The sequence below is a fragment of the Lucilia cuprina genome, chromosome 6 (assembly GCF_022045245.1).
Source record: "Lucilia cuprina isolate Lc7/37 chromosome 6, ASM2204524v1, whole genome shotgun sequence".
In the NCBI taxonomy this organism is placed as follows: domain Eukaryota; kingdom Metazoa; phylum Arthropoda; class Insecta; order Diptera; family Calliphoridae; genus Lucilia; species Lucilia cuprina.
Window position 1 is genome coordinate 11599891 of NC_060954.1, and position 24496 is coordinate 11624386.

The 24496-nt window shown below is 27.4% G+C and overlaps 1 protein-coding gene across 11 annotated transcripts in view; it reads left to right on the top strand.

The window, feature by feature from the left end:
- The first annotated feature begins 2945 nt into the window (after window positions 1–2945).
- The window catches only part of LOC111680611 (protein muscleblind), a 135260-nt gene continuing 113709 nt past the window's right edge, over window positions 2946–24496 (top strand). For 10 of the 11 annotated variants that reach the window (XR_006941388.1, XR_006941389.1, XM_046955015.1 and 7 more), the window contains exons 1-2: window positions 2946–3006; window positions 16592–17896. Coding sequence is in view for 9 of the 11 variants with exons in the window: in XM_046955015.1 (XP_046810971.1) it covers window positions 17708–17896 (189 nt within the window). In the remaining 2 variants the exon portion in view is untranslated. Of the gene's footprint in view, window positions 3120–16591; window positions 17897–24496 lie in introns of all 11 variants that reach the window. The other variant, XM_046955011.1, reaches the window with a different exon arrangement.

Sequence of the window (24496 nt, forward strand, 5' to 3'; positions counted from 1 at the left end):
CGTGCAGAAATATATAAAACACATGGTTTATTAATATATTTAAAAAAACAATTTACTTATTGAAGGCAAATAGACAAAAAGTCTTAATAAAAAGTTAACAAGATTTTTTATAAAAATTAAACAATTTTTTATAAATTTAATTAATTTTAGAAATAAGTTCATTTATAAAATTAATTTTATAATTAATCTTAGAACAAATTATTTCAAACGACAAATAGTGAAAAAAATAAAAAAAATTTACTATAATTTTTTTTAGTTTAACGAATAATTCCAATTGGTTTTGTTATTGAACTCTTTGGATTTCAGTTTCAAAAGATACTTTTCTAACTAAAGGGAGCATTTTCTCTTTTTATAAGTTTAGATAATTTATAAAATGCTCTTATTACAAACATTTCAAACTCTTTTGTGAATTGAATTTCTGTTTATATTTTCTGTGAGTATAATATCTTCACTATTTGTTTAATGTTAATGAAATTTTTGTGGTTGAAAAAAAAGAACACTTTTTATACAAACAGGAGTATTTTGAGCGAAAAAAAGAAAATAATAGAAAACAAAAAACACTAACAATATTATGGTCTGCAAAATATTTTATTGGGGTTTTTGTTTTCTATCTTTGTGTTTGCGTTTGTTTTATTTTTTTTCTCTCTCATTTAATGTGTTTGAATTTTTATGTTTGTGTGTATGTTTGTTATTTTATTTTTCTTGAGGGGGCCATGCTTACACACAGATACTCTACCACCACTACTCTTGTAGGAAACTGGTTGTAGTATTTTGTTTCTGCTGCTTCTTTTTCACTATCTCAAGCTTGTTCTTTTTCTACTGCTGCTTGGCTGTTGATGGTTTTTGGTTTTTTTATTGTTTTGTTTGTGTTTTCAATAAGAGTGAATTTAAATTCGTTGTTGAGTTGTATAGCTGCCAGATGTGACGAATAATAACCAAATAAATGACGATTTGATAAATTCACAAAACTTTTCTAAATGAAAACTTTATAACACAGAACATTAAAAAAATAAAACAATTTTGGAACTTTTCCAGGAAAAAAAACTTTCTTAAGCTAATTTTCAAAAAACATTGATAAAAGCTTAATTAAAATAGAAGCTCCTTAAAAAAATAAAAGAAATCAGAAAACATCAGAACTCAACTAGAAATGAACTTGAACTAAATCTAAATAAAAACTGTACCAGAGCTGAACTAGAACTAGAACTAGAATTGAACTAGAACTGAACCAAAGTTGAACTAGAACTGAACTAGAGCTGAACTAGAACTGAACTAGAACCGAACTAGAACCGAACTAGAACTGAACTAGAACTGAACTAGAACTGAACTAGAACTGAACTAGAACTGAACTAGAACTGAACTAGAACTGAACTAGAACTGAACTAGAACTGAACTAGAACTGAACTAGAACTGAACTAGAACTGAACTAGAACTGAACTAGAACTGAACTAGAACTGAACTAGAACTGAACTAGAACTGAACTAGAACTGAACTAGAACTGAACTAGAACTGAACTAGAACTGAACTAGATCTAAACTAGAACTGAACTAGAACTGAACTAGAACTGAACTAGAACTGAACTAGAACTGAACTAGAACTGAACTAGAACTGAACTAGAACTGAACTAGAACTGAACTAGTACTGAACTAGAACTGAACTAGAACTGAACTAGAACTGAACTAGAACTGAACTAGAACTGAACTAGAACTGAACTAGAACTGAACTAGAACTGAACTAGAACTGAACTAGAACTGAAGTAGAACTGAACTAGAACTGAACTAGAACTGAACTAGAACTGAACTAGAACTGAACTAGAACTGAACTAGAACTGAACTAGAACTGAACTAGAACTGAACTAGAACTGAACTAGAACTGAACTAGAACTGAACTAGAACTGAACTAGAACTGAACTAGAACTGAACTAGAACTGAACTAGAACTGAACTAGAACTGAACTAGAACTGAACTAGAACTGAACTAGAACTGAACTAGAACTGAACTAGAACTGAACTAGAACTGAACTAGAACTGAACTAGAACTGAACTAGAACTGAACTAGAACTGAACTAGAACTGAACTAGAACTGAACTAGAACTGAACTAGAACTGAACTAGAACTGAACTAGAACTGAACTAGAACTGAACTAGAACTGAACTAGAACTGAACTAGAACTGAACTAGAACTGAACTAGAACTGAACTAGAACTGAACTAGAACTGAACTAGAACTGAACTAGAACTGAACTAGAACTGAATTAGAACTGCACTAAAACTGAACTAGAACTGAACTGGAATTAAACTAGAATTGAACTAGAAATGAACTAGAACGGCACTAGAACTGAGCTAGAGCTTAACTAAAAATGAACTGGAACTGAACTAGAACTGAACTAAAAGTGAACTAGAACTAAAAGAGGACTGATTAGTTCTTTATTTAATTAGTAAATAAGTTGGTTTGTTAGTTAGATAGTTTTCCGTATTTGCATATTTGATCTGGCAACCTTCGCTGGCTGTTTGTTGCGTGAGTTTTAAGAGTGCTCTATTAAATTTACAGATATTTCTTCTCATTGCTTTTGCTATTGTTGTTGTTGTTTTAGTGTGTGTGTGTGAGTGTGTTTGTTTTGTAAGGTTTGGAAGTGAGTGTTTTATTTTTGTATTTTCAAGTCTGTTGTTTTGCTTTTGTATTTGAAAGTATCTGTGTGTGTGTGTTGTGTCTTTACAGATGACGTTATCTTAACACAAGAAGGAATGAATGTTTTTGGTAATTGAGAGCCCCAGAGTAAATGTACAAATTCAGTCTGTGAACAGGCGCTGAGCACTGCACAGCCTTTTTACTTTTTTGCTTAAAAACGCTAAAGGAACGTTAATTTAAAATAAAATTTTGAAAAAAAAAATAAATTTCTCTGAATATTAAACACAAAAAGAAAATAAAACAAAATTTTATTAAAATAAAAAAGAAAATAATAAATTTGTTTACAAATTTTAAAATTTTTTATTAAAATTTATTAACGGACGGGTATTTATTTTTCTACTATTTGTTTAAATAATATATTTTTTGTATTTGTTATAAATTTGAGTCTCTGGTCTTTTTTGGTGTGTAAACGTATGTTTAAGTGTTTGTGTGTGTGTAATTGTGATTTGTTTATTTTTGTAAAACAAAAAATCATAAAAAAAAGTTTGGAAATAAAAAAAAAAAATTAAAACACGAAATTTTTTTTATTTAAACAAAACAAGAAATAATATAGAAATAAACAACAACAAGAGAAAATGGGTTAAATTTATATAAAGAAATGATTTTTGGAAATTTTTTTTACAAAAACAACAAAAATAACACAAAGAAAATTAAAATAAAAAAAATTTTAATCCAAAAAATTTTAAATAAAAAAAGGCAAAAAACATAAATTTTATAAAATAAATAAAAAATTGAAAAAAAATTGCTGAAAAATTTTAATAGAAATTTTATAAAAAAAAAAAAATACAAAAGTGTTTATAAAAGTGAATATTTTTGTTTTAAATTTTAAAGTTTGAAATGAAAAATTAATAAAAAAAATAATAAAAATATATTGCAAAAAAAAATTTACTAAATAATTTAATTAAATAAAAAAATATTTTTTTTATTAACTTAAAAAAAGATCAAAATTTTTAAAAATACTTTCAACTTTAAAACAACAAATAATGAAAGTTATTTTAATATTTTTTAAATTGTTAGTTTGTTGTGTAACTTTTGCTGTGAAATCGTTTTAGGTTTGATACTTGCACTGTGCAACCGATCTGTGGATATTTTAGAAAACTATTTCGGGAACTAGTTTTATTTGAAAGCAAGTTTTAATTGAAATTCTTAAGTTTTTCCTAAAAAAACGAAACCCAACAATAGAACTTATAAAACAGAATCTTGAGAATAAAAACCTTCTAAAAGAGAAACCATTTTCACTACCCCTGTAACTAGTGAAGTAGATAATGAAACCTTAAGCATTTAAAGTGGTTCTATTTACTTTAGTTGTAGAACTAGAACTATTAATAGAACTAGTTCAAATGCTCTTTTTCTCTTTATGAAAAAAAGCCTTCATTTTCATTACTTGTAAGTGGTGAAATAACTGCTTACATCATAACTAATGCTGTACTCTCATGCTAGTAAACTTGCCTTACCCTAATATGATTTCTAATATAGAATTTTTGCAACACGTTCTTTTAGCCAGTTATAAAAAAAGATTTATATATCTTTAGTTAATCGTTTATAAAATACTTTTTACGGCCTTTATTTCTGTGTATGTGTGTTTGTGTTCAAGAAATGGTACCATTTAATTTGAAAAAAAAATTATATTGCGTTTCGTAAATACATGATACTTTAATTTTGCTATAAATATTTTAATTAACAATAATAAAAAAAATAAAATTTAATAAAATAAAATTTAAAAAATAAAAGTTAAAAGAATTTCATGTTGGAAAAAGTAAAACGATTCTTCAGAATTCTTACATCAGATCTAAACACGGACAGACGGACTAATATAGTTAATCCTTATATCTGGTTTATAAGATAGATATTACTAAATCGATTAAGAAATATTTGATATTTTAAAACTACACTTCATTCTGTAACGATTATATGGATTAGATTTGAAAACTTTAAATCAACTTACTTCCAGACAGACGGACGGAAATATACGTAGTCCTTATATCTGGTTTATAAGATAGATATTACTAAGTCGATTAAGAAATATTTGATATTTTAAAACTACATTTCATTCGGTAGAGATTCTAAGTATGAGTTTCGAAAACTTTATTTCAACTTACTTCCAGACAGACGGACATTTAGAGATAGTTTTAAAGAATTAAAATGAAAACGTGTTAACTTTAGAGAGAATTTTTCTACAGCAACAGCTTCGATTTTAAAAAGAGTTTTTATATAGGAAAAGTGTTAGGTTTTTCTAAAGAGTTAGAATAGAAAAAAGTTATCACTTTAGAGAGATATTTTTCTATAGAAAAAGTGCTAAATTTGGAGAGAGTTTTTCTATAGAAAAAGTTTTAACTTTTGAAAGACTTTTTCTAAAATAAATGTGTTGACTTTGGAGAGAGTTTTTCTATGGATTAAGTTTTGACTTTAGAGAGAGTTTTTCTATAGAAAAATTGTTGACTTTGGAGAGTATTTTTCTATAGAAAAAGTTTCAACTTTACACAGAATTATTTCTACATTTTAAGTGTCGGTTTAAAAGAATGTTTCTGCATAAAAAAGTGCCAATTTGACCGAATTTTCTATAAAATTTCTCTATAGAATTAATGTCAACTTTAAAGAGATGATTTTGCTACCTTAAAGAGATTGTTTTTGTAGAGAAAAGATGTAATTTTTAGAGAGTTTTTTTTGATTGGAAAAGTACCCTTAATAAAGATAGTTTTTCTATAAACAAAGTTTCAACTTTAGAGAGAGTTTTTCTATAGAAAAATTGTCCACCTAATAAAAAGGTTTTTTATAAGAAAAGTGGCGACTTTATAAAGAGTTTTTTCTATAGAAAAAGTGTCGATAATAGAGACGGTTTAAGATAGTATTTTTCTATAGAAAAAGTGTTGACATTGGAGAGAGTTTTTCTTTAGAAAAAGTTTAAATTTTAGAGAAAATTTTTTTCTAAAATATATCTTTATGTCGTGAAAGTTTTTGTATAAAAAAGTGTAGATTATAAAGAACTTTCTATAGTATTAGTGTCAACTATAAAGAGATTGTTGTTTTCTGTTTTTAATGAGATTATTTTGTTTTTTTTTTTTAAGAGTTTTTTGATTGAAAAAGTAGTAACAATAGAGATAGTTTTTCTACAAAGTTTCAGCTTTAGTGAGAGTTTTTCTATAGAAAAATTGTCGAACTAATAGAAAGGTTTTCTATAGAAAAAGTGTAGACTTTACAAGAGTTTTGTTTAGAAAAAGTATCGACTGTATTGAAAAGTTTCTATAGAAAAACTTTGAAATTTAATCAAAGTTTTTCTCTAGAACAAGTGTCTAATCTAGTGAAAGTTTTTGTATAGAAAAAGTCACGACATTCCAGCCAGTCATTCTATTGAAAACTGTTGACTTTAGAAAGAAATTTGTTTCTGTAGAAAAGGTTTCGATTTTAAACAGAGTTTCTCTGTAGAATAAGAGTCGACTTTTGAGAGAGTTTTTCTATGGAATAAGCGACGGATTTCGATCTTTCAATGTAGCTTTTCCAAAGCAAAAGTGTCAATTTTAGGGAGAGTTTTTTTTTCTATAGAAACTGAGAAGACTTTAGAGTTTTTCTACACAAAAAAAGTGAAAACTTTGGAGAGAAAAAGTGAGGTCTTAAGAGAGAGTTTTTCTATGAAAAAATTAACAACTTTATAAGAAAATCTTTAAAATATCAAAAAAAAATGTTAAATTATTAAAAAATACAAAAGAAAGTACAAAACTTTATTAAATATAATTTTATTTTAAATTTTAATTTTTGTTTATAGAAATCTATATATAAAATTTTAGTTTAGAAGATTTTTGTAATTTAAGCTAAAGCTTTTAAATAAGAAATAAATATTAAAACAACAACAGCAAAAAAAAGAAACAGAAAAATTATATTATTACTAACTTTAAAAACAAATAAATTTTTTAAATAAATAAAAAGTGAGTGTTTTAAACAACAACAATAATAAAAATAACAAATGAGAAAAAAAGTAATGACAACGCTTTTTAATTCTCTAATATTTGTCAACAAAAAAATAAATAAATAAAACAACTACAGTAACAATTACAATTAAATAATAATAAAAAACAATAATAATAATATAACAACAAAAACCGGCATTTTATGACGTCATTTTTTTCCATCACCCAAACAAACACACAAACAGCAAACAAATCAATAAACAAAAACTCTCCATTTTTAAAGAGAGCTTTAAACATGAAAATAGTGTTTGTTAGAAATAAATTATAGTAAATTTTAAAAACAACAACAAGGAAGTTATTTGCACAAAATTAAAAGTGTTGCTTTAAATAAATTATTTAAAAAAAACTTAATTAAAAGAAATTTAATTAAGAACAATAACAAAATTAAAGTTAAGATAAGTTAGTACAAAGTAAAGAGTGAGTGTGTATTTGTGTGTGTGTTTTGAATTAATATTCTAGTTAGAATTTGGCTAGACTTTGTGCTTTAACACACACACACATTTTTAATTAAATTTTTTACACTTACGAACTCCTGCACCCTTGCTCCTTTTCTTGCAAAAAAATGTGTTTTAGTAAAATTTAAAGTGTTACTTTGTTGTTGTTGTTGATAAATCTACGCCTTAACTCGTGTTTAAGTTAAGTGACTGGGTTATGCAATAGGAATTGACTCGTCTACAGTCTAGACTATAGACTAGACTATAGAATAGACTACAGACAGGACTATAGATTATAATATAAAGTAGATTATGAACTAGACTATAGACCAGACTATAACCTATATTATTGACCACACTATAGACTGGACTATATACTAGACTTTGTACGAGACTACAGACTAGACTACATACTAGACATTAACCATTAGGCTATAGACTAGACTACAGACCAGACTATAAAATACATTATAGACTTGACTATAGATAGGCTAGTCTTGAGACTAGACTATAGACAAGACTAGAGACTAGACCATAGATTATACTAAAACCTAGACTATAATATAACCTATACTGTAGACTTGACTATAGACTAGATTACAGACTAGACTACATACTAAACTAAAGACTAGACTATAAACATGACTACAGACTAGATTATTAACTAAACTATAAACTTGACTATAGACTAGATTATAGACTAGACTATAGACTTAACTATGTACTGAACTATATACTAGACTATGGACTAGACTATAAACTAGGCTATAAACTAGACTATAAACTGGACTATAAACTAGACTATAGATTAGATTATAAACTAGACTATAGACTAGACTGTAGACTACACTATAGACTAGATTATAAACTAGACTATAAACTAAATTATAGACTAGACTATAGACTAGACTATAGACTAAACTATAGACTAGACTATAGACTAGACTATTGACTAGACTATAGACTAGACTAAAAACTAGACTATAGACTAGACTATAGACTAGACTATAGACTAGACTATTGACTAGACTATAGACTAGATTAAAGACTAGACTATAGACTAGACTGTAGACTAGACTATAGACTAGACTATGGACTAGACTGTAGATAAATCTGTAGACTAGACTATAGACTAGACTATAGACTAGAATATAGACTAACCTATAGACTGGACTATAGACTAGACTATAGACTTGACTATAGACTATATTATAGACTAGACTATAGACTAGACTATAGACTAGACTATAGACTAGGCTATAGACTATAGACTAGACTATAGACTAGACTATAGACTAGACTATAGACTAGTCTATAGACTAGACTATAGACTAGACTATAGACTAGACTATAGACTAGACTATAGATTAGACTATAGACTAGACTATAGACTAGACTAAAGACTAGACTATAGACTAGACTATAGAATAGACTATATATTAGACTATAGACTAGACTAAATACTAGACTATAGACTAGACTATAGATTAGACTATACACTAGACTATAGATTAGACTATAGACTAGACTAGACTATAGAATAGACTATATATTAGACTATAGACTAGACTATAGACTAGACTATAGATTAGACTCTATACTAGACTATAGACTAGACTCTATACTATAATATAGACTAGACTCTATACTATACTAAAGACTAGACTATAGAATAGACTATAGACTAGACTTTAGACTAGACTATAGACTAGACTATAGACTAGACTATAGACTAGACTATAGACTAGACTATAGACTAGACTATAGACTAGAATATAGACTAGAATATACAATAGACTAGACTATAGACTAGGCTACAGACTAGACTATAGGCTAGACTATAGACTAGACTATATACTGGTGTTATTTTTTGTTAGACATTTATTAAACATATGTTCTTTAAGTCCCCAGATAATTCTAACGAAGTTTTTTCATAACTTTTGGACTCAATAACAGATTTTGCAGATAGCACAAAGATTTTATAATATTCCTGTTAAAAATTGGGGAAAAGGTGCTTTAAATAGCTGAAATATAAACAAAGAAATCTGAAACGTTTTCTTAAACGTTTGCTGAGAATTTGATCACAGAACGAATTTCTATTATTCTCTCTCTTGTTCGCTCTATCTCTGTTTAACTGTAACAGCTATTCTCTTTTACATATTGGAAATGTTAAGTCAAAAACAAGCTACAGCTTCTACTGTAACTGTTCGTCTGTTACTGGATGCAGCTACATCACAGCATTATAATAATTTAAAGCACTGTATTAATTTTCGTTTAAAATGTGATCTGATCGTATTTCTTCAGATGTGTGTTTATAAATTTGTTGTTCCAGTAATTCTTACGAAACTCTTTTTTTTGTGGTCTTTTTTTTTTCTTAAAAATTTTTTTTGTTATTTATTTTTGGTGGGTTTAATGTTTGTGTAGAAGTGTGTGTAAATGATCATTTTTTATACATTTATTTATTAAAAAAAGAGTATCTATGTTTTGCGGTGTTTTGTTCGAGAGTTCGCTTTCGTTGACTCTGGTCTTTTCTGGTTGTTTTTGTAGTTTGTCTACAAGATCAATCATCTTCTCCGTATTTGGTGGGTTTTGTTAGTTTTTTTTTTCATGAGTTTCTCTATGTGTGTATCTTCTTTATAACTTTTATGTATGTGTGTGTGTATATATCTTTCTTTTGTTGTATTTTTTCAATTTCTTGTTTTTACTATTTTTAGCTTAAAAATAACAACAATGTGTCTGGTTATTGGAAGATCTTTGACATTTCTTTATTATAAATTAATTTATATTTTTTTTACATTTTGTTAGAGTTGTTGTTTTTGTTATTTTTGGTGTCTGATGGATTTCGTTAACTAATCATGAAGTCATGTTTTAAAGTTTCTTAAAATGTTGTGGAAGTTTTTTTGTTATTTTTTCTTCTTTCATCTGGTGTGTTTAATTTTTAATGGGATTCTTTTTGGCGAAAAAAATCTCTTAATATTATTCATCAAAATCAAATTAAGCTTGAAAACTCTTTTTTCATATAAAGAATTAAATTTATAATAAATTAAGGGCAGAAATCGATGAATCATTAGTTTACAAAAGATGTTAATGAATTTTTTTCTATACAATTTACAATTCTCTAAAGAATACCTGTGTGATTCATTGTAATTTTTACTAAATATCATTTTTACTTCAAGAGCTATTGTTTTTAAAATTTTGTATGAAACTTTCATAATATTAATTAATATTTTCATAACTTAAGTGGTGAGGTTTAAAATGAGTCCTTAGTTTTTTAAAACGTGTAAAAAATATCCAAGTTGTGTTACTTTTTCTAAGCAAAAAATATTTAAATTTTGTCAGGAAATTATTTTTTTAATTGTTATTTTTTTAATTTTTTTATGAAACTTTCATACTATTAATGAATATTTTCATAGCACAAGTCTTGAAATTTTCTAATTCGTATAAAAAATACCGAAGTTGTGGTACTTTTTCTAAACAGAAAATATTTTAATTTTGATTCAAAATCATTTTCTTAATTGACAAAGTTTTAAAATTTTTTGTATGAAACTTTCATACAATTAATGAATATTTTCATAACATAAGTTGTGAGGTTTAAAATGAGGGCATAGTATTCTAAATCGTATAAAAAATACCGAAGTTGTGGTACTTTTTCTAAACAGAGAATATTTTAATTTTGTTCAAAATCATTTTCTTAATTGACAAAATTTTAACATTTTTTGTATAAAACTTTCATACAATTAATGAATATTTTCATAACACAAGTCGTGAGGTTTAAAATGAGACCTTAGTATTGTAAATCTTGTAAAAAATATCGAAGTTGTGGTACTTTTTCTCAAAAGGGAATATTTTAGTTTTTACATAAAATTGTGTTCATAAATCTGTAACTTTAAAAGCTATTTTTTTCAAAATTTTTTATAAAACTTTCATACTATTAATGAAAATTTTCATAACATAAGTTGTGAGGTTTAAAATGAGGCATTAATTTTCTTAGTCGTGTAAAAAGTACCCAAGTTTTGGTACATTTTCCAAACAGAGATTTTTTTAATTTTGACTTAAAATTATGTTCAATACTATGTAACTTTAAGAGCAAATGTTTCATCTTTCAGTAGATTCTACTTCTTTTTTGCTTCTTTGGAAGTTCTTTTTTCTTTTTGCTGGCAACGTTTATAGAAAACTTCAGTTAACTGAACTCCAGTTGCATGGGGTTTAGGTGAAATAGTAATGGACCGATGTTAACTATTTTTTAGAGGCTTTGTCCCTAGAATATCATGTATCAAATTTTATTGTATTAACTTCAAAATTGCGACCTGTAATTTGTTTATAAAGTTTACATGGACGGACGGATGGAGAGATGAACGGACAGACATAGCTAAATCGACTCAGAAAATGATTCTGAGCCGATTGGTATACTTTAAGGTTGGTATATTATTGTGCGTTGCAAAGATCAGCACAAACCCAACATACACTCCCCACTAAAGTAGTGTAGGGTATAACTACTTCCTGAGTATGACTCAAGATGTAGTGCATTTGGAATGAAGTAAAAAGAACATCTTTTCCATGAAAAGCCTGTGTTGAAATCATCTCAACTTTAAGTCTTTTTCAGTACTTTCATCTTTCAGTAAATTCTACTTCTTTTTTGCTTCTTTGGAAGTTCTTTTTTCTTTTTGCTGGCAACGTCTATAGAAAATTTCATTTAACTGAACTCTTGATTTGGTGGAGAATAAAATAGGTTTTGGAAAACTCAAACTGAACAGTTAATGACAAAGTTTGTATAATTTGCAACTTTAAAAGCATGATTAAACATGTTTGTTGGCAAATTAAATAACTATCTGACAACTTGAAGTATTGTTAACAAAATGAAAACTAATCTTTTTTAAATCATTTGAAATTGTGTAAAGTTGCTTTATTTTCAAATTCAACAAAAAGTTATTCCAAATTTCATAGAATTTTAAAGTGATCAACATTATTTGTTAATCCAACAATAAGTTTATTTAAAACCATTAATCCTTTTCATTAACTAATACTCTTAAATTTGCTTTAACGTTAATTCTAATAACTTTAATTTATATGTTAATCTAGTGCTATTGCTTTAAAGCTCTCGCAATTAGCTTTATCTTTAAATATGTCAATTTTGAAATTCTTTTATAATTTTTAACTTGAAACATTTCAAAATTTTTAATTTACTTTAGCAAATATGACTGTTTGGCGTTTGTTATTATTGTATTTTTTTTCTTATCTTTAACACACAAAAATATACTACAACAAATAAAACTTAATTTCATTATGATTTTTGTTTAACAATAACAACACCAACAACAACAAAAAGGGAAACAAATACACACTTTCTGAAACACTAAACACAATTATAAACAAAAATTATTCATCAAAAAGTCTAGAGTTTTTATTTTTTTCTTGACTGCTGTTGTTAATAAACACCCTTTCAAATGGGGTTGGGTTCAAATGTGTTTATGTATATAAATAATTATATAAAATAAATATCATAATTTTATAAAAAAAGTACACCATTTCCTTAACTTTATAAAAAATTTCGAAAAAAATAACTTAAATGAAAAAGATGCTAGAGCAGCCAGTAGAGTACAAAGGACTAGTTATAGTACTAAATCCTAAGCTATCACTTATCCTTTATAACAGTTTATGTATCTCTTTATCTCTTTCTCACACAATTTCTATTTAAAATGTGTACCATTTTCTATCCCCTAAGGACCATTCAAAGTACCAGTGCTAAACAAATATTCAACTTTTCTCTCTCTTTCTCTTTTATCTCTCTTTTTCCTATAATTTCTTTAACTATTAAACAATATATTTTAATTAACTTGAAAAACTCTTTAAACCAAAAAACTAAAAAAAATTTCACTTACTCACTTCACTATCCACCCCCCCCCCACTCCTCTACCACTCTTCTTCCATCACTCATATAAAAAGTTATGTCGAACTCTTGCAAACAAAAGAAATATTTAATATCTATAGAAATAACAATAATAAAAGAGTGAAAAATAAAACTTATCAATCGTTATGATTAGATAACTAATTTGTTGCTTTTTTATAATGTTTACTGTAGGTCTATTCATGGAAATGAAAAAAAAAAACAAAAACAACTTGCCATCACTGACAAAAAGAAAAGTTTTTGAAAAGAAACGTGTCAGACAAACTGATAAAAAAGCGGTAAAAAATAAATCGTTCAAAACTTTAGTTAGTATTTCCCTAAATACAAGTGCTAAAGTAGATCCACATTTATTAGTTCTAGTTCTAATCTAGTTCTAGTTATATTCTAGTTCTGTTCTAGTTCTGTTCTACTTCCATTCTAGTTCTGTTCTAGTTTTGTTCTAGTTCTGTTTTGGTTCTATTGTAGTTCTGTTCTAGTTCCGTTCTAGTTATATTCTAGTTCCGTTCTAGTTCTGTTTTGGTTCTGTTGTAGTTCTTTTCTAGTTCCGTTCTAGTTATATTCTAGTTCTGTTCTAGTTTTGTTCTAGTTCTCGTTCTGTTCTAGTTCTGTTCTAATTTGTTCTAGTTCTGTTCTAATTTTCTTCTAGTTCCACTCTAGTTCTGTTCTAGCTCTATTCTTGTTCCATTGTAGTTCTGTTCTAGTTCCACTCTAGTTCTGTTCTAGTTCTGTTCTAGTTCTGTTCTGGTTCTGTTCTAGTTCTGTTCTAGTTCGGTTCTAGTTCTTATCTAGTTCTGTTCTAGTTCTTTTCTAGTTCTGTTCTAGTTCTGTTCTAGTTCTGTTCTAGTTCTGTTCTAGTTCTGTTCTAGTTCTGTTCTAGTTCTGTTCTAGTTCTGTTCTAGTTCTGTTCTAGTTCTGTTCTAGTTCTGTTCTAGTTCTGTTCTAGTTCTGTTCTAGTTCTGTTCTAGTTCTGTTCTAGTTCTGTTCTAGTTCTGTTCTAGTTCTGTTCTAGTTCTGTTCTAGTTCTGTTCTAGTTCTGTTCTAGTTCTGTTCTAGTTCTGTTCTAGTTCTGTTTTAGTTCTGTTCTAGTTCTGTTCTAGTTCTGTTCTAGTTCTGTTCTAGTTCTGTTCTAGTTCTGTTCTAGTTCGGTCCTAGTTCTTATCTAGTTCTATTCTAGTTCTGTTCTAGTTCTGTTCTAGTTCTGTTCCAGTTCTGTTCTAGTTCTGTTCTAGTTCTGTTCTAGTTCTGTTCTAGTTCTGTTCTAGTTCTGTTCTAGTTCTGTTTTAGATCTGTTCTAGTTCTGTTCTAGTTCTGTTCTAGTTCTGTTCCAGTACTGTTTTGCTTCTGTTTTTGTTCTGTTTTAGTTCTGTTCTCAGCAGTAGATTAGTGATCAATGGCTTGAAATAATTCTTTTTTTGGGAAATATTTAGAATATGACTTCTTTAATTCACGAATGTGTTTTAATTCGTTTTAAAATTACCACTTCCTTTTTATAATTTATATTTTATTATAAAACAATTCATTGCTAATTTCAAAATGGCATGATTTGTTTATAATTTGTGTGTTATGCTGACCTTTAACATTTTTTTCTTACAAAATATTAATATCAATTTGCTTAAAAATTTAAATAAATTAAAACCCAGCAAGCTTTTTTCAAAAAAATATATAAATCAATTTTTAGCAAAATTTACTAATTAAGAAAAAGCAATTGAATATTTTTAAGTAAAATTTTCGAGCAAATGTTTATTTCTATTACAAAATAAAACAGACATTTTGAAAATACCCAAAAAACCAAAATTTCTTCATATACAAAAAAAAAAAAATATTAAAATAAATTTTACGTTTTTGTTAATGCTTTCAAGAAAATATAAACAACAAAGCCAGTCGGCTAGCAAAATCATCATCTATAATTTTAGCATTTGAATTTTCAGAAAAAAATTATATATACAGACCGACATATGTACAGAAATTTTTATTTTTCTTTACGAAAATTATTTTTAGTCTGCACATGTTTTGAAAATATCAAAATAACACAAAAAAAGAAAAACAGCGCATAAAGTCATAAAAACAAAAATTCATAAACGAGACCTACAAATAAAAAAGAAATTATTATCAAAAATTTTAAAAACAAAATCTTATATAACATCCCTTGTATTATAATTTTATATCAATCGATTTAAAACTGTAAGACAAAAAAAGATGGATAAATAAAATAAAATAATAAAAAAAATACTTTGTTATAAAATTATTTAATTAAACCGGTTTACAAGGTCTTCTTTAATCGTTAACTGCCCAAAAAATATATATACAAAATAGCTTTAATCTTTAGTTTAAAACAAAAACACAAAAATTAAAAAAAACCTTAAAGCTATAAAGGCAAACATACACACGCGCATAAACACACTTCTTTATAGACCGAGATCTACATGTGTGACATTGATAACCCAACGAACAATGTAAAATTTTGACAATATGTATTTGTTGTATGCAAATAACATTTTGCAAATATGCTCGTCTTATGACCTGTTCTGTTCTAGTTCAGTTCTAGTTTTGTTCTAGTTCTGTTCTAGTTCTGTTCTAGTTCTGTTCTAGTTCTGTTCTAGTTCTGTTCTAGTTCTGTTCTAGTTCTGTTCTAGTTCTGTTCTAGTTCTGTTCTAGTTCTGTTCTAGTTCTGTTCTAGTTCTGTTCTAGTTCTGTTCTAGTTCTGTTCTAGTTCTGTTCTAGTTCTGTTCTAGTTCTGTTCTAGTTATGTTCTAGTTCTGTTCTAGTTCTATTCTATTTCTTTTCTAGTTCTGTTCTGTTTTAGTTCTGCTCTAGTTTTGGTCTAGTTCTATTTCTGTTCTAGTTTTCATATAAAATTTCTTGCAAAACTATTTTAAGTTATTAGAAAAAACAATTTTTTTTTCTAATTACGTCACAAATTAGCCAAGGCAAATTTTTTTGTGCCGCCTCAACAAACAAATATTATTATTTTATTATACATTAAAAACAACAAAAAATATAAAATTTTAATGTTTTTTTTTCTCATAAAGAACTCATAAACTCATTTGATCGTTAAATGTTTTCATTATTTTTATTTACTCTCTAGCATTTTTTCTTGTAAAAATTAGCGAGTTATTGTTGTTGCTAATATTTTGTTGTTAAATAAATAAAAAAATTCTTAAAATTCATTTGTACTCATTAAATTAATAATTATTTCATGATTTATTTATTTTTTTTTTTTTTTAAGAAATTTGCTTAGAAGTTTTTAGTCTAGATTTGTTTTTGGTAGAATAATAATAATAATGTTATTAAATTAAATAAAAATACTGTTGCTATTTTAAGAAGTTTTAATGTGGCGGATTAAAAGCTAAAAAGGGGAAAATGGGATGAGATGTGAGCATATAATTTTTTAAGAAGAATAGTGTTAAAAAATATTGGACTAGCCTAAAAGTAAACTACAGATTGTAAACCTAAAAGTATGCTATGAAAAATAAAACGTTTAAAAGTATGCTACGGAATTTATTTTTTGAAACCAAAGACTCAAATTTATAATAATATTTTATTTTCTATAAATATTTTAATAAATTATTATTAATTGTTTCTCTCTTTTTTTACATATCTCTTTGCAGATCTTACTTACAACAACAACAACAACAAAAAATCCCCCTCTCTGTACCACAACAACAATGCCTGTAATTTTTAAAATTTGTTTAACTTAAAAGCTACAAAACCAACCGCTGAGAAAATTCCTTAAATAAATATTGAAAAAAAGAAAAAAAGTGAAGAAATTAATTAGTTTTTTGAAAATACAACCTGCTGCTTTTTCTATAAGTTTTTAAGTAAAAAAAAAACAACAACAACATAAATTAAAAGAATATTTTATAAAAAAAAGCTGCTGCTTGAAATGCTAAATAGAAATTTCCCTTTCAAAATAAATTTTAAGTTGTAAAACGCTTCCTTCTACAACTATAAACCTCGCTCCTCGGTAAAATCCCACAATCATCACAATCCGAAATCCTTTTTAAAGAAAAAGCTTACAAACCGTTAAAAAAAAAAGTTTTTCGCTTAATACTTTTCATCACAATTAAATTCTAGTCATTTTTGGAATTTTGCTAAAAAAATAAAAAAGAAAAAAAATCAATTTTTATTTGAAAACTTTAGAAGCTAATGGTTTTGAAAAATCTACTACTACTACTACTACTACTATTGCCTGCAACCCTGCAAGTAAAGAAACGTCATTGAGAAAGAAAGAAAAAAACTTGTCATAATTATTAATTTGGCAACTGAAATATTTAGAAATAAAAAAACAAATATTTCTAAAGAAATCAATTCATTTAAAACAAACGTAAATCAAGAAAAAAGATAAACATCTTTAAAATATCAAAATCAAATCCCCTTCCCTCCACCACCACCACTACTACCAACATCATCAACAACATACCCCTTTAAGCTGACAGCGAGTGCGTGTTTGTGTCTGTGTATTAAATAAATAATTTTTGCATTATAATATATATTTGTTGTTCCCGCTCCGCCCTACGGCCTCTGTCAGTTGGCAGCTTAAATTTTTTTTGGTGTAATAATAATTTTCTATAATTATTTTTTTTTCCGATAAAAAAAAAAGTTTACAAAATATCTATTATTTGTTTTTAATTATCAAAATCAAATACGCTAGTGTAAAATTAATTAATTTAACAAATATTAATAATAATTATTATATAATAAATATAATAATATAAATAAAAAAAATGGCTGCTATGGTTAATATGACCAGCCTTTTAAATGGCAAAGATTCACGTTGGCTCCAGCTAGAAGTATGTCGGGAATTTCAAAGAAATAAATGCTCCCGCCAAGATACTGAATGTAAATTTGCCCATCCGCCAGCAAATGTTGAAGTTCAAAATGGCAAAGTCACCGCTTGTTATGATAGCATTAAGGTTAGTAGTTTGGCTTCCCAAAAATTATGTATGTCTTAAATTAAGCTTAAGAAATAATAATGCATGATGTTGTTGTATGTAATTCTAGTTGTAAGCAAAATTATGTCTAGTTGATATATATTGTTACTGTTGTATGTGCAGAAAGTAGCTGAAAAAAAAACAATTTTATTGTAAAAGCTCTTGAAAGCTTTTTTTGCATCAAAAGCTCTTAAAAGCTTTTTTGGATCAAAAGCTCTTGAAAGCTTTTTGGCATCAAAAGCTATTGAAAGCTCTCTCACATCAAAAGCTCTTAAAGCTTTTTTTTGCATCAAAAGCTCTAGAAGCTTTTTTGCATCAAAAGCTCTTAAAAGGGTTTTTTGGCAAAGGCTTCTGAACGTTTTTGCATCAAAAGCTCCTAAAAGCTATTTTGGTACATAAGCTCTTGAAAGCTTTTTTGGTATAAAAACTCTTGAAAGCTTTTTGCATAAATAGCCCTGAAAAGATTTTTTGGTATAAAAGCTTGTAAAAGATTATTTGTCATAAATGCCCTTAAAAGCGTTTTTATTAGAAAAGCTCTTAAAGGCATTTTTATTATAGAAGCTCTTTATAGCTTTTTTAAAATTAAAGCTTTTAAAAGTTTATTTATTATAAAAGCTCAACAGAAATTATTTAAAAGCCTCTTTTTACAAGAGCACTTCAAAACTTCCATAAAGCTCTTTAAAGCGTTTTTACAACAAAAGCTTCTTTACAAGAGCACAAAACTCTAAAATGTTTACCAAATGTTTTAAAAAGTTTTTTTTTTTTGGACCAAAGCTCTTAAAGGCTATTGGGCTCAAAGGAAATTTTGACAGATTTTGTTTGTTCTGAAAAACATATTAAAAAGTTTTTTATGATCCAAGAGCAAGTAAAAGCTTTTATGGTAGAAAAAACTTCAAAAAATATTTAAAACTTTAAAAGCTCTTAAGAAGTTTTCTTATCTAATTCTGAGATTATAAAACAATATAAATAATAAAGCCGTTACAAGATTTCGGAATCTAAAATGATTACAAAGCTTTTTTTTGCTAAAAAAAATAAAAAGCTTTATTGATAACTTAGTTAATTCAAAGCTTTTTCAAAAGATCCACTGAAAGCTTTGTTCAGAAACTATGTTAATAGTTTTTTCTAAAGCTTTATTGAGAAATTATATTTAAAGTTTTGCCCAAAAGCTTTATTGAAATTTTTGTTTAAAAACTCTTTTAAAAGCTTTGTCCAAAAGCTTCTCAAAAAAAGCATTTTATTGAACGATTTGTTCAAAAGCTTCTTTGAAATATTTATTGAAAGCTTCATTGAAAACTTTGTCCAAAAGCTTCATTAAAAACTTTGTCCAAAAGCTTTATTGAAAGCATAGTTTAGAATCTTTGTTCAGAGCATAATTAATAACTTAATTCGGAAGCTTTACTTAAAGCTTTATTGAAATCTTTTATCAAAAACTCCATTAAAAATTTTGTTCAAATAGTTTTCTTAAGTTTAGCTTGAAAGCTCTTTTCAAAGTTATACTTAAACCTTCATTCAAAAGGTTTATTGCAACTTTCTTTAAAACCCGTTATTGACTTCATTCTAAAAAGTTCTCGAAAACGAGTTTTTTAAAGTTTTATAAAACTGTCTTAGAGCTTTTTATAGTGTAAAACAAACTGATCATAACAACTGTAACGATATATTTCATTTAAAGCTAAAATTAAGTTAATTAAGCTTAAGTTTATCATCGAAAAAAGAAATAGTTTTTCATGTTTAGAAAATGCTTTTGCCTGGAGCTTTAAAGCTTAAGCAGCTTTTAAAGCTCTTACCAAAGTAAATAACCGGTATAAGGTACAATTTTATTATAGTGATTAGCTTAAATGAAACCAAAGCTTTGTGTCCTAAACGATTTTTGTCTATAATTTTAAGTTAAAACAAATGTTGGCTAAAAACTAGTAACTAACTTAAGGCTTCTTATTTAAACTGCAACCAAACTTTAAAGCTTTTCCAATGCTTGTATTTGTATCGAAAACTTCAAACATAATTTGCTTGTTTTTAGGGTCTTGAAAATGTCTTCTAAATGTTACGCTTTCTTCTTCTTCTCATGGGGTTTTATGTTTTCATATAAAAGGCCTCCAAACAGAAAAAGGGATGTATCCGTAGATGTTTTTTAAATAAAGCTTTGCACCTTTAAAGGTTTAATTTTTGTTTTTCTCAAACTACTTTCGAAAAAAAAAAACATTTTATTTATTTTTTTTTTTTGTATCAAATCTAGTTGGCTTTCAATTATTTGCTTTCAAATATTTTCATTCACTTTGAAAATATTTTTATTCGTAGCAATTTATAAACGGCGCTCGGTTGTGTTTTATTATTTTATATAATTTTTTTTTAATTGAAAAAAACAAAAGTTTTCTTTTCAAATAAAAAACGGTTTAACATCTTTTCAAGCAACAATTTCTATAAATAATAACAAAAAATGGCAGACGATGAACCCACAACTGCAGCATCTGGCGCCAATGGTTTAGAACAGTCCGTCATAATATTGGGTATTTATAGCATATTTTTCGTGTCCAAGTTTTTCTGGTCATTGGTCGAACGTGCCAAAGCCTAGTGGATCTGAAAGTGTTTCAATGGGTCGAAGTACTAAAATCCCCTCACTTCGCCCCCCTAAAACCCTGATGTCTAATATACAGCTTTTATGGGCCAAAAATCTTTTCCAAATCGTTTTAAAAAAAATTATGTAGTGTTTGATATACATTTTTTTATTTTAATAAAAAAGTTTTTATATAAAAAATGAAAAAAATATGTATTTGTTGATTAATTATTTTACAGGGGGATTAAATAGGATCTTTTTGGATATAAACTGGATATGTGTTTATAAACATGTTGCTTTGTATTTGTCAACGAAAACCAGATTTTTTTATAAATAACAGGACGCTGTCAACAAAATGTTCATGGAAATGTTAATGCAATTGAGAAATGTTAACATATAAATACTAAATTTTTTATAAATTAAAATGAGTCTAGAAAATGTTGCTAGCAACAATTGAATCTAAACAAAACATGTTGCGAAAAAAGTTAAATATAAGTCGTATGTTGCTGTGGACTAGAGTTTACATCAGACTATAGTCTATAGTTTTGTTCTAGACTATAGTTAGGTCTGTATAGTCTAGAGTATAGTTAGGTCTGTATAGTCTAGAGTTGTCTATAATCTAGACTATAGCTACGTCTATAGTCTAGATTTTAGTTTAGTCTATAGTCTAGGCTATTTTTTAGTCCATAATCAACACAATAGTTTAGTCTATATTCACGCTATACTCTAGTCTATAGTCTGACTACAGTTTAGTCTGTAGTATAGTCTATAGTCTAGACTAGAGTTTGGTCTATAGTCTTGAGTGTAGTTTAGCTTTTAGACTTGTTTGCTCTATAGTCTAGACTATAGACAGATCTTCGGTCTATACTATAGTTAAATCCAGGGTATAGTTCATAGATTAGTCTGTAGTCTATTCTACAGACAAAAGTTTAGTCTAAAGTCTAGACTATAATTTAGTCTAAAGTCTAGACTATAATTTAGTCTATAGTCTAGACTATAGTTTAGTCTATAGTCTAGACTATAGTTTAGTCTATAGTCTAGACTATAGTTTAGCCTATATTCGAGACTAAAGGTTAATCTATAGTCTAGACAATAGTATAGTCTTTAATCTAGACTATAGTATAATCTATAGTTTAGACTATAGTTTAGTATATAGTCTAAAATATGGTTCAGTCTATAGTCTATACTATGGTTTAGTCTATAGTCTAGACTATGGTTTAGTCTATAGTCTAGACTATGGTTTAGTCTATAGTCTAGACTATGGTTTAGTCTATAGTCTAGACTATAGTTTAGTCTATAGTATAGACTATAGTTTAGTCTATAGCCTAGACTATAGTTTAGTCTATTGTCTAGACTATAGTTTAGTCCATAGTCTAGACTATAATTTAGTGTCTGGACTATAGTTTAGTCTATAAACTATAGTTTAGTCTGTAGTCTATAGTTTAGTCTGTAGTCTATAGTTTAGTCTGTAGTCTAGACTATAGATTAGTCTGTAGTTTAGACTATAGATTAGTCTGTAGTTTTACAATAGATTAGTCTACAGTCTATACTATAGTTTAGTCTATAGTCTAGACTATAGTTTAGTCTATAGTCTAGACAATAGTTTAGCCTATAGTCTAGACTATAGTTTAGTCTATAGTCTAGACTATAGTTTAGTCTACAGTCTATACTATAGTTTAGTCTATAGTCTAGACTATAGTTTAGCCTATAGTCTAGACTATAGTTTAGCCTATAGTCTAGACTATAGTTTAGCCTATAGTCTAGACAATAGTTTAGCCTATAGTCTAGACTATAGTTTAGTCTATAGTCTAGACTATAGTTTAGTCTATAGTCTGGACTATAGGTTTATATAGCAATAGTTTAATCTACAGTCTAGAGTATGATTTAGTCTATAGTCGAGATTGCGGTTTAGTCTATAGTCTAGACTATAGTTTAGTCAAGTCTAGACACTAGTATAATCTCGTTAAGTCTATACTATAGTTTAGGCTATAGTCTAGACTATAGCCTAAACTATAGTCTAGACTATAGCCTAAACTATAGTCTATTCTATAGCCTAAACTATAGTCTATTCTATAGACTATAGTCTAGACTATAGTTTAGTCTATTGTCTAGACTATAGTTTAGGCTACAGTCTTGACTATATATTAATCTATAGTTAAGAATACATTTTAGTCTATTATTGACATTATTTTGGTCTATATTCTACATATAGTTTAGTCTAGACAATAGTTTATTCTACAATCTAGAGTTTAGTCCATAGTCTACATTATGGTTTAGTCTATAGTTTAGACTATAGTTTAGTCAAGTCTAGACACTAGACTCTAGACTATAGTTTATTCTTAAGTTTAGTGACTACTGTAGCTTATCTAGACTTAAATTAAAATTATATTAAAATGTTTATATTTTCTTTCAACAAAAAAAAAAAAAAAACTCTTTTAGCCAACCACTGCTTTAAACCATTTAAGGTTAAAACACTTTTCATAAATTTTCTATGCTGCAGTTTTTGTTCATTATTTGGTTGGTGTTTCCTCTGCAATTGAGAATGAGTGTATTACGTACGTACATACGTACGTACATTTGTTTTTATTCTAAGTAATTTTGCTAATTGAAAATCGTAATAAGCCCAGCGGGTGGAATGTATTCCTTTGAAAATGGACACATGTAGTACTCTACTTAGTTACTTACTCTACAGTGTTGAGTGTTTTCTGTCTGCCAATCTACCATTTTGTTTTATTTATTTTTTTTTGTTTTTGATATTTTTCCCGTTTAGTTTTAATATGTATTTTTTTTTGTTTTCGTTGAGTTGTTGCAACCATTACTACTAAACAACAAAATATAATTTTGAAAATTGCATTTGAAAGCTACCACCACATAACGGCATGTATACATACATACATACTTAATAATCAAATACAAGTAAACAAGTACCCTGTTGGTTCACAAGGATTCAATGTTTAACTTTGTTGCCACTATTTGGCACTCTTGTGGCTCTAAGTAAACTAGGGAGTAGTTAGTTAGTTTCCTTGTAACATTTGTGTCGGTTCTAGTGCTTTTATGTTGGTTCAATAAACTCCTTTAATAGCTAGTCAACAAAGTTCGATACCTCATACACCCCATGAACTGTGGAGAATACGTACTTACCGACCTTCTATAAGTATTCTTGTATGTTAGTATGTGTATGTATTAATGTCTGAGTGTTTAGTTTATAAGTGCTAAACAGTTAGTGCTATAAAATTTAGATTATTACACTAAGTCGTTATATACACATATAGACAAAATATGTTTAATCGTTTTAGTCGTGATCGTTACAACTAACGCGAACACTGGGGTAAGTAACCAAAGAAGTTTTCTATAATAAATTAGAAAAAAATAATAATTTAATGGATTTAAAAATTCATTCCTATAAAACTTATTCCTTTGCATTAGATTAAAATGGTTCCATAAAAAAACATTTTCTTTCCTCATAAACCCTTCTTTTTGAATTATAATTATTTAGTTTCCTTAATTAGTGTTATAAAGTTATGTTAAACAGTTGTTGTTGTTGCTGCTGTTATTTTTGGTTTAAATTATTTAAACACTTTGTTTGGCCCATAATTTTCCTGTAACCAGGACAACTGTAATTTATGTTTGTGTTTGGAAAATTACATAGAAATATTGAAAAGTTTTATATTCGTGTTGCCAAATACAATAAACCACCGACCCAGTATAGTTGGTTTGGGGGTTTGGGAAATTTAGCCGGACATGTTAAATATTGCATTACAGATCCATGATCTCGGTTATACTCGTAGTGTAGTCTATAGTTAAGTCTATAGTCCAGCTTATAGTTTGGTTTATAGTCTATGCTACAGTCTAGTCTATAGTCAAGACTATAGACTAGACTAATGTTTAGTCCAGGTTATAGTCTGGAGTTTAGACTATAGTTTAGTCTGTAGTCTAGACTACAGTTTAGTATTGAGTTTAGACTACAGGTTGTTCTAGTGTTTAGATAATTGTGTAGTATAGAGTTTAGACTATAGTTTAGTGTATAGTGTAGG